Source organism: Nanorana parkeri, unplaced genomic scaffold, assembly GCF_000935625.1.
Source record: "Nanorana parkeri isolate BGI_ZX_2015 unplaced genomic scaffold, ASM93562v1 scaffold3104, whole genome shotgun sequence".
Lineage (NCBI taxonomy): Eukaryota > Metazoa > Chordata > Amphibia > Anura > Dicroglossidae > Nanorana > Nanorana parkeri.
The window spans coordinates 54,810-72,578 of record NW_017309372.1 but is presented as its reverse complement, the minus strand read 5'-3'; the positions used below and the strand labels follow the sequence as shown (position 1 = coordinate 72,578).

The following is a 17,769-nucleotide window of genomic DNA, read 5'->3' as shown; positions in this document are numbered from 1 at the left end:
CCCGCCCACACGCCAGCCGGCCACAGCTCCCGCCCACACGCCAGCAGGCCGCAGCTCCCGCCCACACGTCAGCCGGCCGCAGCTCCCGTCCCGCCCACACGCCAGCCCGCCCACACGCCCGATGGAAGCGGCATATCATCTACCAACTTCGACACCGGGACCGGCAACAGCATGCCGCCTTCCAGGACCTCGTCCAGTCCTGTGAGTCCTCCTCCCCCAGCTCGGTAAGACATCCCCCGAAAATAAGACCTAGTGTCTTTTTTCGTGCAAAAAAAAAATAAGACAGTGTCTTATTTTCGGGCAAACACGGTAGTTCCCCTTGCAGTAAGTATGAATGCCATCAATGATGCACAGTACATACATTGGGAGCCCCTGGAAAAGCGATTTAGCTATATTAGCTGCTAATATAAGTCATACTGGTGCTCACATCTTACAGGGTAAGCACACAAGTAGAAATATTAGTTGTTAAAAAGAAGAAAATAATAGTGATATAATGCTAGAGACAAAAGAGAAGTCCCTTCTCTTTGCTTGATTGCCAGGTACAATACGCTGACGTTCTTCCATCAATGCCAACAGTAACTCTTATCCCCAGGCGTAAGGTACACAATGTAACATTGCTTGGGGACAAACATGTGTAACATTTAGACAATGGACCTGTTTGCTTATCAGGGTATAAATGATAGAGCATACTTACTGCTTTCTTCAGATCCATTTCCCCACACATATGCACCCACTGTGTGATCCAACAGGTACTATGCTAATGTCCATCATGTCTCCATTGGTGATGCTCATCCTCCAGGTCTTAGGTGAGTATATAACTTTGTTTCCCATTTATTAAAGTAAATGTAAACTAATTTCTACTATGGCAGGTGTCTAAGGAGAGCTTCAAGGATACCAGTGCAGGTTTTGGGTCTATACCCTTGCCAACCACGCTGGATTGCTTGTCCTTTCTCTAAGCTTTATACGTCTACACTTTCAGCCATCTACCTCTGCAATTGCCAAAAACTGTAGATCATTTATAGCGACACTTTACTGGCATACTGGTGCCTACTATACAAAATACTGCTTTATAGTACAACAGCATTAGAATCATTTAGAAAAATCACAATAAATGGGTAAAATGTACATATAATAGACAAAAGGAGATGTTCAAATCATATAAACATACAAACAATAGTATACTGCCACTGCTTCCAACAATATACAAAGACAGTCCATATATTTTCATAAGTGACCTCTGTTTAAGTAGAAGAGCTTTGTTTTCATAGAAGAGCGCTGATTTTGAGTTTTTATGCCACTGAATGATATAGAACATCTTTGTATAGAATACAGTCTGATACCTCTGGTACACATAGCATATAAGAATGTATTCTATCACAGAAAGAATGTATTAATGTAATAATATAAGATCTTCAGGTTATATAAAGCTTGCTAGGTCAGCTAAGACCTCTCTTTTACAGAAAGCATAATGTTTTATTAAATCCATGTACAGAATATTTTGCCCTATGCTCAGGGAAAAAGCAATGTAGGAACAATCGGGAACAACATTTTCTGCATGCTGTAAAATCATAGTAGCTGTTGCTAATGCTTGTTGTCTTTTGCAGTTACCGCTAGTGTTGATCTGATTAGTTTTATCAGCAGAAAATTGTGCAAATGTAGGAACAGTCTAGATGCAGCTAAGCAGAGGCTTTAAAAGAACATATGACATAAGAAAATAAATATGGTAACACCGTATGTCCCAAATGGCCCTCATTTGTAACCAAATCCCCCTGTCCCTCTTTTCTGCTCATTTGTCCCTCTTTTTAGTCTGATGTACAGATATCTATGAAAATGTATTGTTTAACTATCAAAAGTGTTTTCTGCACTAATAGGAAAAGTAATGGTGAAAAAAACAAAACTATTTTGGGTTCAACTAGGGTTGCCATTTGTGTGGGATTTACCCGGACAGTCTGGGTTTTGAGTCCAGTATGTGCTGTGCCTGGGTTTCAGGCCAGCTGAAACCCAGATACACAATGTCAGGTGGACAGGGGCAACCAAGGGGTCCTGGTGTTTCAACTTGCGTGCATGGAGGAGGTAAGGGACATAGGGGGATGATGGAACTCAGGGAGCAAGGAGGTGTCTGAAACAGGGTGCAGAAAAGTCTTAAAAGGCACAGGGGTTCTGCTTCAGGCAGATGTGTTGCTCATTATCTCTCCTCACTCTCTCTCCTGGCTGTCTCTTCTTGCTCCTCCTTATGGTTGTCTCTCCTCACCCATTCTCCTGGCTGTCTCTCTGCGCTCATTCTCCTGGTATTCTCCTGGCTGCTCTCTCCTGTATATTTTCCCAAACAATTTGCAGTACTAGAGTGTTCGGGGTTTAACTTAAAGAAAAGGTGGCAACCCTATCTTCAACCAATAAATCATTTTTGGCATAAAAATTCCTAGAAGTCTGCATGGGGCTGTCTCCTTTGGCTAAATGCAGTGTGCTTGAAGGTGTCCCACCATGTTGGGAGGTTTGGGTAACACCTATGATGTGGTGTAAGTCTGTATGGGGGCACAATGAAAATGCTATGCTGCTTCCCTTATTTGGACTTCTAATCACTTTTTAGGACTTATAAAATGAATTAATGGTCAGTGATCACTTGTGAAATGAGGGTGACATAGATAAGGTGTTGACATATATGAGGCATAGCCTTATCATTTCTGTCTCCAGAGATATATCACCCCATAACACAGGCACAAAACAAGTTATGCAGCAGACATCAATAGATTCAGCAGTGCAGTGTGCCACAGTTACTTAATCCACCAGTACAGTATACTGTGATTCAGAGACCAAACTTATAGGGGCCCTGCCATTTAAACAGGAACATATTTTCCTTTGTGGGGACTATAACAAGTATAACAAGTATGAGATCTCACAGGTGGAAAGTTAGACTCTTTGCAGACCTATTAAATACTCCACTCTGTGCTTCCTGAGCCTGGTAGGTAGTTGTTTCAAGACCAGATGCATAAACAAAACAATTCTGTCTCTGGCTGAGATAGGTTCTACAACAATTTCATAGGGAGTAGTATCACTCTCCCAGGTTTCCATTGCAATATGTAGCAACCCTCGGGGATAATGCCCATATAACAGGTTAAGAAGAGAAAACAAAAAGAAGACTGTGGGACTTCACTTCTAATCACAAATAAGAGATAAGGAAACAGGCAATCCCAATCTCTCCAATCCTTGTCCACTACCTTCTTCATCACACTTTTAAGGGTTTTTCTCACAAGTAATTTGTTTCAGGGTGGTAGACTGAAGTATGCAACTGCTTAATGTTCAACAATTTGCACTCTTTCATTACTTTCAACATAAAGAGAGTCCCTTGGTTCAGGTCAGGACTTCCTCTGGGATCCCTGTGTGGGTAAACCTGTGGAACAACTCTCTGGCAAATGTTTTTGCTAAATGTATTGATGGCCAGATGCAGACTTAACCAATGGCCCTATTAACCAATGGCCCTATCCTTTGTGATTCCTTCAAAATCAACCTCAGTCATGGGTAATGGATCCAATGGGCTGCTGTAATGGAGCATAGGAGTTAACATTTGTCATTCTTGACAAGACTTACAATAATCTTTCACATATGCATGCATCCTGGGCCAAATTAAATATGTTGTTTGGTCTTTTTTACATGCCAAAAGACCATCAGGGTACATGCATGGGCCAAGTCCAACACTGTCCTCCAATAAAGCCCAGGCATCACCAGTTGTTCCACAACTCCACCCCAGATTTTACCAATATGGTACAGCAATTCATTGTGAACTGCAGTATAAGGAAACACAGTCTCAAACATAAGAGTTACTGGGTTCTCATTGTTCACCTTACATTTTTCCAGGTTTTGCGAGAGTAAGGTCATGTAACTGGCAGTTCCAAAGTTTTCCTGAGAGACCTCTAGCTTCTGCATACTGGGCACCTTGGGGGTCTTTAGGGACACCTCCTGTTAATAAGTGGAAAGTGCTAGGGGAAGAGATACTCTTTCGTCAGTTGTCACCCTTACAGCACTATCATCAAAGTTATGCTCAAATGGGTTAGGTGTCCTGTACATGGACATTATGGTATTTTAAACCAATCATAGTAGTAAAATCCAAACGTGCAGTTTACAGAGAAGTAGTCCAGTCCTCAAAGTGTGTTTAAGGGCTTCCTGCTGAAGTTTATTCATCTGTGGTGTATCAGACACAAAACAAAAGAGATTCCCTTGCAGGGGGTCCATGTCGGCAAATACACAACAAAATATTGAGTCTCCTGGCTAGCTGTAAGACAATGTGGGTCTGCTTAGACCTACAGGCTGTTCCAGCACAGCCTGAATGCAGTCTCTCTATTTAAAACACACTACACACTGCTTATCCAGGGAAAAAAAACTTAAATTATGCCTCAGACAGGGAAATGATGTGGTCAGTGCTTAACCACCTACATACTGCCAAGACAGACCAACCAGTACCACCAGTTTATCCCATAAAACACCATTGTCTAGGCATTTTAGAAGCTCTACCCTGGACCCTATTGGGCTAGAGATACTTACATGCGTCTTCTTCTGTTTACCATAGTCCCACTGGCTCATCATGCCCTGCTCTGCACCCAAGTCCAATCCATTAAAAAAATAAATAAATAGAAGCCCGTCAGTGGCCGACTTCCTTGCTCTCTGTGCCGGCTCACCGATAATGTCAATGTCATGCATCTGGTATGAGATCTGGCTGGTCTGTATTTGTTTATATGTTGCCATGGTGTTAGCAATGTGGGAGTCATTATGTTGCTGAAGCCATAGCAGTGCATAAAAAGGAACCCCTTTTTCTGAGATCTCCGAGATTTCAGGAAAAAGGGCCTTTTTTCTTGCAATTATACCATGAGAACTCCCTGGAAGGGACTGGTGACGTAACTTTCCTAGGGTTACATCACAAGTGCCTCAGGAGAACAGGAAGAAGAAGAAGAAAGGAGTGTTCATTTAAGGTAGGGGGGAGGTACACTTTAAAACCAGGAAGCTTTTTGTGCCCAGAGTTGGGCTTTAATCACCCCAATAGTCTATGTATATTTTGTGAAGTATATATTACAGTTTTATATAATGCAGTTGCATGCTTTTTAGTAATTTACCAGGTAACTAATTCACAAGAATTATATGGTTTTCCATGAGTGCTAATTTTAATGTTCCCCATGTCAATTCTTTCTCAAGATTTAACACAGGGAATTATTGATGTTGAACAGAAAAAACATATAAACAGCGCTCTCGGATGGGCAACAAATTAGCTTAGAGGCGTGTGTGCAGCCCTGGAAAACAGGAGGAGAACCTGTGGATTGTAAATATTCAAAAAACCAAGAAAGGGCGCAGAGAAGCCAGTGTTCTCTGCGCCCTTTCTTGGTTTTTTGAATTATTGATGTTGGTGACTCTGGTAGTGGCTTCCACTAAACATTAGTAGCGACTTCCACTAAACATTTGCATCTCATTATCTTTTATTTTCAATCAGATAGAAATATAAATGAACTTGCTCAGCTACATTTACAATGTATTTTCCTTGTTTCCCCCATCAACTCCAGTTCCAAATGCAAATAGTTTTTGGACAATTCATTCAAAGAAAAATATTCACTGTCTTGTTGAATGTTCCTAATAACAAATGTATAATCATAATAATAATAATAGAAACAGTAGTAATTATTCTTGTAGAAATAATAATAATAATCCTCTTTATTAATAGTATTAGCTTTTATTTTTTACTCAGTTGCAGATCTACATGCCCTGCCTTCAGGACAGACGTATGAAACTGTTGTTCCACGGCGAATTCATGCCGAGTACAAAAGAGACGCTCAGGTAAAAATATACTTTTGTTGTATAAGTTATATGTGTGTAAATATACAGTATGTGTGTATAGAATAAATTATCTGCTTTCAATTCATCCAAATGTCCAAATTTAACGAGATTCGTACAAATATCCATTAAGAACTAAACACAATTTACATATCTAATGGACGTCTTCACAACAATAGCAATTAGGGATGCACTGATACCATTTTTCCCAGACCGAGTACGAGTACTAATACTTTTCCTCAAGTACTCACCGATACCAATTACCGATACCATGTTTTTTTTTTAGCATGCTGTGACAGTTTTTCTAAAACAATGCAAGCTAATGATTTTAGGACAGCGGTGGAGGCAACCACTGTGACCCGGATAGTTCTGCCACTGACTCCAAGCTGTAGAGGGACTACAAATCCCAGCAATACATTATACAGCAATGCAGAATAATATGAAGCTACACACTCTGTGTTGCGCACCAGGGCTGTGCGGCATCTCGAGAGGCTGTACGGGGTCTGACCAGGGCAGTGCAGGGTCTGACCAGGGTAGTAACAGGGTCTCTGGAGGCTGTGGGGGGGTCTAACCAGGACTGTGTGTGGTCTGACCAGGGCTGTGCATGGTCTTATCAGAGCTGTGTGCAGTCTCACCAGGGCTGTGTGTGGTCTCAGGTGGATGTGCGGGGTCTGGCAGGGCTGTATGGGGTCCCTGCAGGGCTGCGTGCGGTCTCCCCTGCGCTGTGCGGTGCCACCAGGGCTCTGTGGGTCTCACCAGGACTGTGTGTGGTTCACCAGAGCTGCATGAGGTCTCACCAGGGCTGCATGCGGCATCTCACCAGGGTTGTGTGCGGTCTCACCAGGGCTGCATGCAAGTCTCACCAGGGCTGAATGTGGGTCTCTTCATGGCTGCATAAGCGGTTGCCGTGCTCTCCAGGGCTGTACAGGCAGGTGCTGGGCTCCCCAGGGCTGTATGGGCATGTGTGGGGTTCTGAGGGCTCTCCAGGCGGGTGTGGGGCTCTCCAGGGCTGTGCTGGTCTCTGCGCGAAGGAGGTGATGTGCAGCTGGACCTATGCTGTCAAAGAAAGACACTGTGAGGTCCCCAGCAGGCTATATCTTTTACAAAATGTAAAGCGCCTATATCGGCGCTTAGTATTGGGGCATTTTCAAGAGTATGAGTACCCGTGAAAATGCCCAGTATCAGCACCGATACTAGTATTGGTGCTTTCCTAATAGCAACCAATCTGATCTTAGCAGAACAGTTATGGATGATTGTTGATTGGCCCCTGTGTATTGGTCTCTATGACTAAGCCCATTGTTGGTTGAAACATATCAGAGTGAGGAGGATCCACAGCAGGAAAATATCTACCTGTGTGCTACAATAATTTTTCAGTGAAGCCTCCAACCGCTGTTCCCTCTAGTTCTGCTATGAAGGAGCGGTGATATTGGGCTATGGAAGTTGGTACCTGTATGTTACTATATTTAGTTTTTTTAATGTATTCAATCATTGAAATTGACCTATTACTGTACAGTACTATCACTTTCAATCACAATTTTATGGGTAGACATATTTCTGAGCTTGATTTTATTTTTCTGGAGTGTAAAGTGCAATACAGCCCTTTAGGTGTTGCTACCCCTGTCATAACACTAATGCTTACCTCCAATGGTAAATCCCAGCCTTTCCACAATGCACCAATTCACCACCTGGCCTATGTGGGTGCTCCTAGACACAAAAGAAAGCTGACTACCCAGGCAGTAAAAAAGAAAAAAAAGCACCCCCAATCAAAATTACATCGCTACATAGTTATTCAGATTGAAAAAAGATACAAGTCCATTGAGTTCAAACTACAGAAAAAAAAAGCAGAACCCTATCCCCACAGTCTGTTAAACTTGTGGAGGGCCCATGAATTGATGGTAGCGTTAATTCACCACTGTATGATTGGTACTAACCTAATTTCTGATATACTTTCCCCAGGACAAATACCCACATGTGGCTACATATGAATTACACATTGAAGGAAAGCCTCTGGTTCTACACCTGGAGAGGAATGAGTAAGTTACCTGTTGGAGCATTTGGAAGCGATGACTAATTGGGCACTAAAAGGAGGATGGGTGACTCAACAATGGGCACTAAAAGAAGGATGGGTGACTCAATGGGCACTAAAAGAAGGATGGGTGACTCACTGGGCACTAAAAGAAGGTTGGGTGACTCAAGCTGTCAACCCTTCTAAAACCTAATTTCCACACTTTGCTTCCCTCAGGGACCTGATAGCTGATAATTACAAAGAGACAAGTTACCATCAGGATGACACACCGATAATGAGTAGCCCTAACAAGAAGATAAAGGTAAAGTCACATTCTTTCTTGACAATTAATACAGTATTTCTATGTAGAACACAAATTACATTCACAGTTAGGACATTTGATTTACTGAATTTTCCACCCCACAATACAAGGGGTTTAATTTTATATTTTGAGAATCTAGAACACCTTATTTCAGTCACAACACCCTTTAATAGTCCGCAAAACCTCAAGGCACCCCCGGGAAGCCCCCCGGTTTAAAATGTAAAAAGCGTAAATGTAAAAAACATTGTGTGGCCCCTCCAAAATCCAAGCCAGACCCTTATCTGAGATCTACAAAGAAAGAAATGTAACATATTAAAACAGGAAACAGTCTTCCACTATCTAAAACGTGCTGCCTGAGGTATCTGTGCGTTGCTTGTAACAAACCAAAACCTGTCTATGGCAATGAGCAAAATATAAATATAATAAGACAAGACAGACAATAAAAACATTGTTTACATTGCTGAGCATTTACATTTCCTGCCTGAGGATGTACAATATTTCATGAATGTGGTTGCAATTGATAGTTGGTTGTTCTCATATTGTGCAGGATCACTGTCACTATCAGGGCTATGTGGAGAATGACAGCCAATCAGTGGCCAGCATTAGCACCTGCTCTGGGATAAGGTAAGAGGATAAATAATTTAAAGTATCCATGCTTAAACAGAAAATAGGATATCTGATATTGTATGTAGTAGGGATGCACCAAAATGACATTTTTAGACAGAGACTGAAATTTCAAGATTTGTCAGGCCGAATCCGAAAATGACTTTTTTTCCAAACCTTTTTGAAATTTTTAAAATTATCTTATCATTTTTTTATTCTTATTTTTAAGTCCTGTTAGCACTCTGGGGAAATATTGGGGGTTCTAAACAGACCCCTGATATTTCCCTTTTAAAATAGAAAAAGAGATTGAGGACCCAGAGTCCTCAATCTCTTTTTCTGCAGCCTCAGCACTCATTGAACAAGAAGCTCTCAGTGCAGAGACTTCCTGTTCATTCACAATCTGGAGATAGTAAATATTTTACTATGAACCCAGTCATGAATGGACAGGAAGTCTCTGTACTGAGCTGCTTCCTGTTCATTCATAAAGAGAGCAGATAGTAAATATTTACTATGTTCCCCAATTATAAATAAATAGGACATGATGTATAACAGTTCCTGTTCATTCACATAGTGATCAAACACACACAAGGACCTTAGTCCTCAGTTATTTATTGATTAGTATTGATTTCTTAGTGTTTGTGCTCCATTCTCCATCCTGACTGCTCTGCCCCCTCCCACCAGTCACCAAAGCCGTGCTCTCCTCCACGCTCCACCCTTTTTGGCCTCCTGACAGGTCTCTCCTCCCCACTCGGCCTCCTGACAGGACTCTCCTTCCCGTACTGCCCTCTTGGCCTCTTGACAGGTCTCTCCTCCCTGCTGGGCACCAGGAGCTGGATCAGCTCTGTGTCCCCTCCGATCTCTGCTGCTTCTGCTGACACAGGTGGGGAAGGGCAGCAGGGATTGGAGGGGACAAAGACCAAAGCTTCAGCCGGGGCCCAGCAGGGAGTAGAGAAGCTAGGGATGCACTCCATTTTTGCCCATTTTTGTACCATTGCCATATTGCCCATAGTACCATCTTCGGCCAAAATGTTTTGGATGTCGAATTTTCGGTGCATCCCTAGTATGTAGCTTTACCATGTGCCTGCAGTTCTGTGTTGTAATTACATTTACATGCTAAAGAAGGTGTAGTGCAGTTTCAGATCCACTCACAGTGGGATTTACAAAAGAATATGTGCGTACATCGGTCCATTGTGTGTAGACAACCAAAGCCTACCCTCATGGTATTTACTCTGAGCCTACAATGCATGTATATAAGTGCAGATATGAGCACTTACTTACAGTATGTGACATTTATAACAAGTATGGTTTGTTTTGCAATACACACTCCAGTGCCCAAATGCTAAGATATGACTTGCCTAAAATAAAAATATGATTTTTCTTGGATTTTTTTTTTGTACAACTGCTGCTAACATTTCTAAATGTGCTTATGATGTAGGAATAAGACCGCATTAGTTGCACACTGCTATGTGTAAACAATACTCTCGCTCTTTTTTGAAGCGGGGTTATCATGACACAAGGCAGGAGGTTGCTAATTGAGCCCCAAGACCTGACAAGTGAAGAACATGTTGTATATGAAGAGAAAGAGCCCCCCAAAACCTGTGGAACGCTTAGTGAACCTTGGGAGGAATTTTTGTTGGCTCAAGAGGTGTTACCTGCTTTGGATAATAAGGTGAGACACTGGAGATCATTTATAAAACAAGAGCAATGGACTGCACTCATTGCAAACCATACTGGCCAATATTGGGGAACTTTATTCAAATTCACAGGAGAATTAAGTTACAGCCTAGTAATATAAAGGTTAGGATGGTCAGCCTGTTCCCAACATTTTGGCCAGGTTGAGTGATAATCTCAGCTTTGTGGTGGCAGATTTTAGGGGGAGAATTGATGGGGTAGGTTAGGTGCACTACATATAAGGTTACCAGATTGTCAAAATGAAATGTGGGGACACTGTACTGACCATGCCCACTTTTAAACACAACCATTAAAACCACACCTTCATTTGTCATGCCATGCCCACAAAACTACACCCCCATTTTTTGGAAACAATTGGTCACAGACTTCTGGAAGTCTTCACAGAAGTCACAGACTTCTGGCAAATCCTGCGTGCTGTCAAATAGTGCTAGCAATAGGAGTGGCTGAAGATGGAAAGTTGAATAAACCCTGAGCCTATTCTACTATGGGTCAAGAATGTGTGACGCACAGAGTGCAGGGATTAGGAGTGGATAATGCATGAACTTCAGGGGTCAAGAGTGTGTAACGGAGGGAGTGCAGGGGTCATCAGTGTGTAATGCAGAACACATGGGTCAAGAGTGCATGGCACAGAGAGCAGGAATCAGGAGTATGTAACATGCAGAGTGCAGGGGCCAGGAGTGGGTAACGCATGAAATAAAGAGTTCAGAAGCAAGTAATGCATGGAGTACAGGCATCATGAGTAGATAACACATTGAGTACAGGGGTCATGAGGAGGTAATGCATGGAATACAGGGGTCATGAGTAGGTAATGCAGGGACTACAGGGGTCATGAGTAGATAACAGGGAGAACAGGGGTCATAAATAGGTAACACATGGAACACAGGGGACATCAGTAGGTAATGCATGGAGTACAGGGGACATCAGTAGGTAATGCATGGAGTACAGGGGACATCAGTAGGTAATGCATGGAGTACAGGGGACATCAGTAGGTAATGCATGGAGTACGGGGGACATCAGTAGGTAATGCATGGAGTACGGGGGACATCAGTAGGTAATGCATGGAGTACAGGGGTCATCAGTAGGTAATGCATGGAGTACAGGGGTCATCAGTAGGTACCTTTTATTTCATTTTTAATCTTCCTATTTTTACATTCTTTTCACTTATTTTCTATTCTGCTCGGTACCACGGAGGTACTGAGCAGCACAGCCGAGCCGAATGCCGCTCGACGGCATTTGGCTATTCACTCACTGCCGTTCGGCACCTCTGAGAATAGGGGCAAACGGCAGTGAATGAGCTGCCAGAGCTTCGGCTCAGCCGATCCAGATGTTGGATAGGCTGAGTAGAAGTCCTTCTGCACTTCGGCTCAGCCGAACATGCAGAGCATGTTCGGCTGACCGAAGGTAGCTTAAGGCAGCCAATGTATGGCTGAAATCAGCCGTACTGAGCCGGAGGGAAAAGCCAAACGTCATTTGGCTCGGTTCACTTCGGGTCGGTTATTCACTCGGCTTCCTTCGGCAGCTTAGTGAACAACCTTGTAAGTGTCACATCTGGTTGATGTAGGTCATTCAGGGCCACCAGACTATCATACCTTATTAGTACTGGCCCTCATGCCTCCCAACCCAATACTGTCCTGGTTAGCATCCATGCTGACACTTATTACATTCATTTTCTACATATCGGTATCAATATTGTCATATTTGGATTTTTCGCTTTGATGTATTCACCGTGAGACCAATAAAAGTAACTTTTTTGCTCAGGGCGGAATGCAGCATTTATAATATAATTGTTCTCCATGCACTGTGTAGCAACTGACATTTGATTCCGACAGCAAACAGGCGATTGCTAATTATTATTGGCAGTCCCTCCTGACAATGTGTAATGTATTCCTTCTTTGTAGGAAGAAATTGACAAACTTCAGAATTCATGGAAGTATATAGAAATGTATATGGTTGCTGATAAATCATTGGTAAGTCATTTCTTTTTGTAGCAAGCCGTATTATAGCGTTAGATTGTATAAAATCATAACATTGAAAAGATTTTTTCTTTTTAATGTATTTTTTTTTTCAGTTTGACAAATTTAAACAAAATGCCACAGCTGTGAAAAACAGAATATATGAAGTTACTAATTACATGAACATGGTGAGTAAGCTTGTGGCGATCAGAAGTTAGAGAATTGGCATAGGGTAGCTGGATGGAGGTTGGAGACCTTCAGTGTTGAGTCTTGAGGATGATTTGTGAATTGAAGGAGGAAACATCGCACACATCTTTATGACTTAGGCCACTCTCATAATACTGGGAGTTTCCAGGGAAGCGCACTCAGGAAATTCATCCAAGCTCCGTTCTGAAGCACTCAATAAAAGGAGGCGTCTGATTGAAATTCAACCCTGTCCTTCTGCAGCCCCGGGTCTCACAGCTCACTCTAGGAGGCCTTGGACCAGAGAGACATCTTTCTCTCTTTCATTGTGGCCAAAGTTATGTATCCATTAAACACACCTAGTGCCCAGTCTTCAAGTTCCCACACAACCACTCCTAACATAACTTCTCAATCCACAGATAATTTTGACAGAACAGCTGGGCACAATGGAGGCTCAAACTAAATCTAAATTCTCAGAAACTTTACTAAAGACTTCTCATATGCAGATTAGACTCAAAACTATATTCCCTATAAAGTTACTCTTCACTGTCTGATGTAGTACTTTGCTGCTTAACAGCCTTTCTCCAGAGAAGCCTACTTGAACCTTTGAAGGTCTGTGGAAATCCCAGGAGCAACAAAGTCCTCCTCATCATGTTCCCTTCCCCTGTCTGGTGTTTACATGGTAGAAAGTAGGGATGCACCCAAATTTCGGCCTCCGGCACATTTTGGACGAAAATGGTACTATCGGCAAAATGCCGATAGTAGCAAAAAAACCTCTGAAAATGTGCTGCATCCCCAGCTTCTCTCCTCCCCTCTGGGCGTTGACTACAAGCTTCTGTATGTGTCTGCTCCGATCCCCACTACTCTCCCCTGCCTGTGTCGGCAGAGGCAGTGGGGATAGGAGAGGACACAGATCCGATCCAGCTGCCGGCAGCCAGCAGGGAGGAAAGAAGCTGTCAAGACGCTGATCGGGGCATTGTGGGGGGCAGGAGACATCAGCTCCAGTGACAGGCAGGACGGGGCAACTGGGGGGGTTTCAGTCAGGACTGAGAGTGGAACTAGAAAAAATGTTACATGCATGAATCTATAACCGGCCTTTATAGCAGGGCGCACATTGGGAAGGCTTACAACAATACATAACACAAAAATTCCCCAGCCTCAGCCTGCCAGCCAGCCTGCAACCAAACAAGTAGCCCTGTCAACAGTATGCGTTAAAATCATAGGTTTTAGTTGCACAAACTTTTGGCCAAAAATATGTAGAAGCCACACCGCCGCGCCAAGGCACCTCTGCAAAAATGCATGCTGGGACTCCAGTGCGTCCCCCTAACCCAAAATAGTCAAACTAGAAAAAATGGTACATGCATGAATCTATAACCGGCCTTTATAGCAGGGCGCACATTGGGAAGGCTTACAACAATACAAAACACAAAAATTCCCCAGCCTCAACCTGCCACCAAACAAGTAGCCCTGTCAACAGTATGCGTTAAAATCAGAGGTCCGTCCCCCAGCGTGCATTTTTGGTTGCTGGGCCTCCAGTGCGTCCCTGCACCTTATCAAGAGGAGTTGGCTACCTCCAGGTACACCTGCATGTAATTTATCAACTTCATTAATATGCTCACACTTGGAGACTCGGATACATAGAGTTAGGACCACACTTTGCAGAGGTGCCTTGGCGCGGCAGTGTGGCTTCTACATATTTTTGGCCAAAAGTTTGTGCAACTAAAACCTCTGATTTTAACGCATACTGTTGACAGGGCTACTTGTTTGGTTGCAGGCTGGCTGGCAGGCTGAGGCTGGGGAATTTTTGTGTTTTGTATTGTTGTAAGCCTTCCCAATGTGCGCCCTGCTATAAAGGCCGGTTATAGATTCATGCATGTACCATTTTTTCTAGTTCCACTATTTTGGGTTAGGGGGACGCACTGGAGCCCCAGCGTGCATTTTTGGTTGCTGGGCCTCCAGTGCGTCCCTGCACCTTATCAGGAGGAGTTGGCTACCTCCAGGTACACCTGCATGTAATTTATCAACTTCATTAATATGCTCACACTTGGAGACTCGGATACATAGAGTTAGGACCACACTTTGCAGAGGTGCCTTGGCGCGGCAGTGTGGCTTCTACATATTTTTGGCCAAAAGTTTGTGCAACTAAAACCTCTGATTTTAACGCATACTGTTGACAGGGCTACTTGTTTGGTTGCAGGCTGGCTGGCAGGCTTAGGCTGGGGAATTTTTGTGTTTTGTAGGACTGAGAGTGGAGCACGAACTCTGAGTGATCAGTACTGATCACTCAGTGTTTGTAAATAACTGAGGACATAGTGATTACTATGTCCCCAGTTAGGAATGAACAGGAAATGCTATACATCACTTCCTGTTCATTTATGAATGGGGACATAGTAAATATTGACTATCTGCTCACTTTATGAATGAACAGGAAGCAGCTCAGTACAGAGGCTTACTGTCCATTCATGACTGGGTTGATAGTAAATATTTAGTGTACTGAGAGCTTCCTGTTCACTGAGTGCTGGGGGCTGCAGAAAAAGAGATTGCATCCTCAATCTCTTCTATTTTAAAAGGGAAATATCAGGGGTCAGGCTCTGCTCAATGAATCTCAGAAAGTTATATGGCAGCTGAGTGACCTGTAGGAACGACTAGCTGTCTGAGAGTAGAGGTAAGAGTGTGATGCTGGGCAGACCGAGTCATCCTGTTCTAACTACCTAATGCCTAACGATGTATTTCCTCATGATTTAGCTTGAATGTTGACTAAGGGAGAGCTCACAAAGTCTGTTTGGCTCTTTCTCAGGTGAAATGGACAGAAATTTTTGGGGTCATACTGAAAGTTTTGAGAACATTTTTTGACAAGATTCAAAAGACTGACATACCTACCTGTTTCCCTGAAAATAAGACCTAGTTGTGACCATTCCCAGGGCTGGTGGTGGCATAAGGGGGAACTTAAAGAGCCACAGGAGAGGCAGGAGAGAATCAGCGGTGCCAACGAAGCCAGAGCTAGAGGAAGCGAGGCGGCACCAAAGGGAGCAGAGCCGCATAAGCCGATGTTTCCTCTATAGCGCCGGCTTCTGTCACAGGCGGAATAATACCAAATGCACTCCGCCTGTGGGGAATCGATAGTGAAAGTGCTCTTCGCTCATTCTGGCCAGCGATTGGTTAGCAAATTGCTCTTGGAAAGGTACGGCACCCCTGATTGCCCTGATCACCATATTTTTGTACAAGAATACACGTAGACTTTTCTACATGAATAAGTGTGGATTGTTGTACATTAAAAAAGAAAAAAAAATAGGACCGTGTGTTTTTTTTTAGCCACAAAAATATAAGACACTGTCTTATTTTCGGGGAAACATGGTATTATGTCCCCAAGGAATGCAAGCTTTGATTATTTCCTATACATTAACTTATAATTGCAAGCGAGATTTCAGTCTAGAGTTCTTGCAGTTGTGGAAATGTGTTATCTCGAAATACCTCGCAGTTGTTTATAGGCTGTTATTCTCTCTTACACAGGTGTTCAAGGCGATAAACGTTTCTGTGGTTCTTGTTGGGCTTGAGATCTGGGAAACAAAGAACCAGATGGAAGTGAACTCCTCAATGGGGAAATCTTTAAATAACTTCAGTAAATGGAGGAAGGAAATGTTATTGCCTAGATTAGCGCATGACAATGCTTATCTCTTTTCGTAAGTCTCTGATTGGCAGATATGATCTGGTTGTCAAATAGTAATATCCATAGTTTTGGTTTAATAGAATACAATTCCAGAATAAGTCAGAATAAACATAATAGTTAAAAGAGAACTATGGGGTAAGTGTTTTTCCCCATAGTTCTCTTAAGGGTCATGGGAGGACATACACTAGCCTCCCCCTGTGCCCCAAAGCTCAGTATATCGCAAGCTACAGCTAGCTGTATACTAAGACCGGCGCAGCCGGGATGGATCCTGACATTACTGTTGAGATCCACCCAGCTGCGTGAGTGACAGCTGGCTCTGTCTATCTAGAAGCAAAGCCAACTGTACCCGCCCCCTCCCCGTCAGTTCCACCAGTCAGCCCTGGAGGATCGGAGCGGGGAGGGGGGGTGGAATCCCTGCAGGGAGCCGTGAGTGACAGTCACCGCTCTCTGCAGGGAGATGATCGAGAAGTGAGCGAGCGATGGTGTGTGTCCGCTCACTTTCCGATCTATTAAGCCGGCGTGTGACAGTTTCATTGTCACACGTCGGCTCAAACTATGAGGATGAGTGATTTTCACTCGCCTCATAGTTCTCCTTTAACGTTTTTTCTTATTAATTGTTGAAAAATAATGTAATCCAGTTAGATATTTACCCAAAATACTGTATTTCATGCATTTTTCACGGTATCTAGCCTAACTAGCATTCATCTCCCTCTATACTAGCTTCATGTGGCCACCTTCAAAGCAATTAATGCCTTGAGATACCAAATAAAAGGAATGGCACTGACATTGAGGTAGCACATACCTTACCATGTGCTTTTTTTAAGACACATTTTCTTTTGATGCACCTGCAATATACAGTATTTGGCTGAATTATACAGAAAGTTCAATATGGCATTTCCAAAACCAAATGGTAGATGTAATCCTTTAAAGTCTTGTGGGTCTCTTTCAGGATCTCCAACTACACCAATGCTAAAAATAGCTTCAGTGGGCATCAGAAGAATATGACACGTTATCCAAACCCCTTCACCTGACTCCTTTCATTTTAAAGGAGTAGGCTTTACTCCAAGGCATCTGGGGGATCTGGTTCACTGGGAATGCTCTTGCCTTTGGCCATGTCTCATAGATACGGAGACATTTAGAATTTCATGAACCACATGTACACTATGGACAGTGACAGAAATAGTGATGGGCTGAACAGGCCCAGGTTCGGTTAGAATTCGAACTTTGGAACATCCAAAAATTTCGAACTCAAACTCAATGCAAGTCTATAGGGTAGAACTTTAAAAAACAATTGTCCCCTTTAAGAGGGCTTATATGCAAGTTATTGGCCATAAAAAAGTGTATGGGGATTCAGGTACTGCCCTGGGGGACAGGTATCAATGAAAAAAAAACTTTTAAAAAACACAGATTTTAAAGGAGCAGTGATTTTAACATCACTTAAAGGGTAACAATGACAATGAAAAATGTCTTTAAATATCGTGCTTGGGGGGGTCACCTTAACCTGCCATGTTTTTAAAGCCCCCATTAAAAAATG

At 43.0% G+C, this 17,769-nt stretch overlaps 1 protein-coding gene across 1 annotated transcript in view; it reads left to right on the top strand.

Moving 5' to 3' along the window:
- The first annotated feature begins 769 nt into the window (after nucleotides 1–769).
- LOC108802773 (zinc metalloproteinase-disintegrin-like crotastatin) overlaps nucleotides 770–17,769 on the top strand; it is a 52,381-nt gene continuing 35,381 nt past the window's right edge. Inside the window, exons 1-9 of the mRNA XM_018574632.1 lie at nucleotides 770–806; nucleotides 5,726–5,814; nucleotides 7,768–7,844; nucleotides 8,054–8,138; nucleotides 8,686–8,762; nucleotides 10,239–10,410; nucleotides 12,332–12,400; nucleotides 12,502–12,573; nucleotides 16,079–16,248. Of these exons, the coding sequence (XP_018430134.1) occupies nucleotides 770–806; nucleotides 5,726–5,814; nucleotides 7,768–7,844; nucleotides 8,054–8,138; nucleotides 8,686–8,762; nucleotides 10,239–10,410; nucleotides 12,332–12,400; nucleotides 12,502–12,573; nucleotides 16,079–16,248 (848 nt within the window). The remainder of the gene's footprint in view (nucleotides 807–5,725; nucleotides 5,815–7,767; nucleotides 7,845–8,053; nucleotides 8,139–8,685; nucleotides 8,763–10,238; nucleotides 10,411–12,331; nucleotides 12,401–12,501; nucleotides 12,574–16,078; nucleotides 16,249–17,769) is intronic.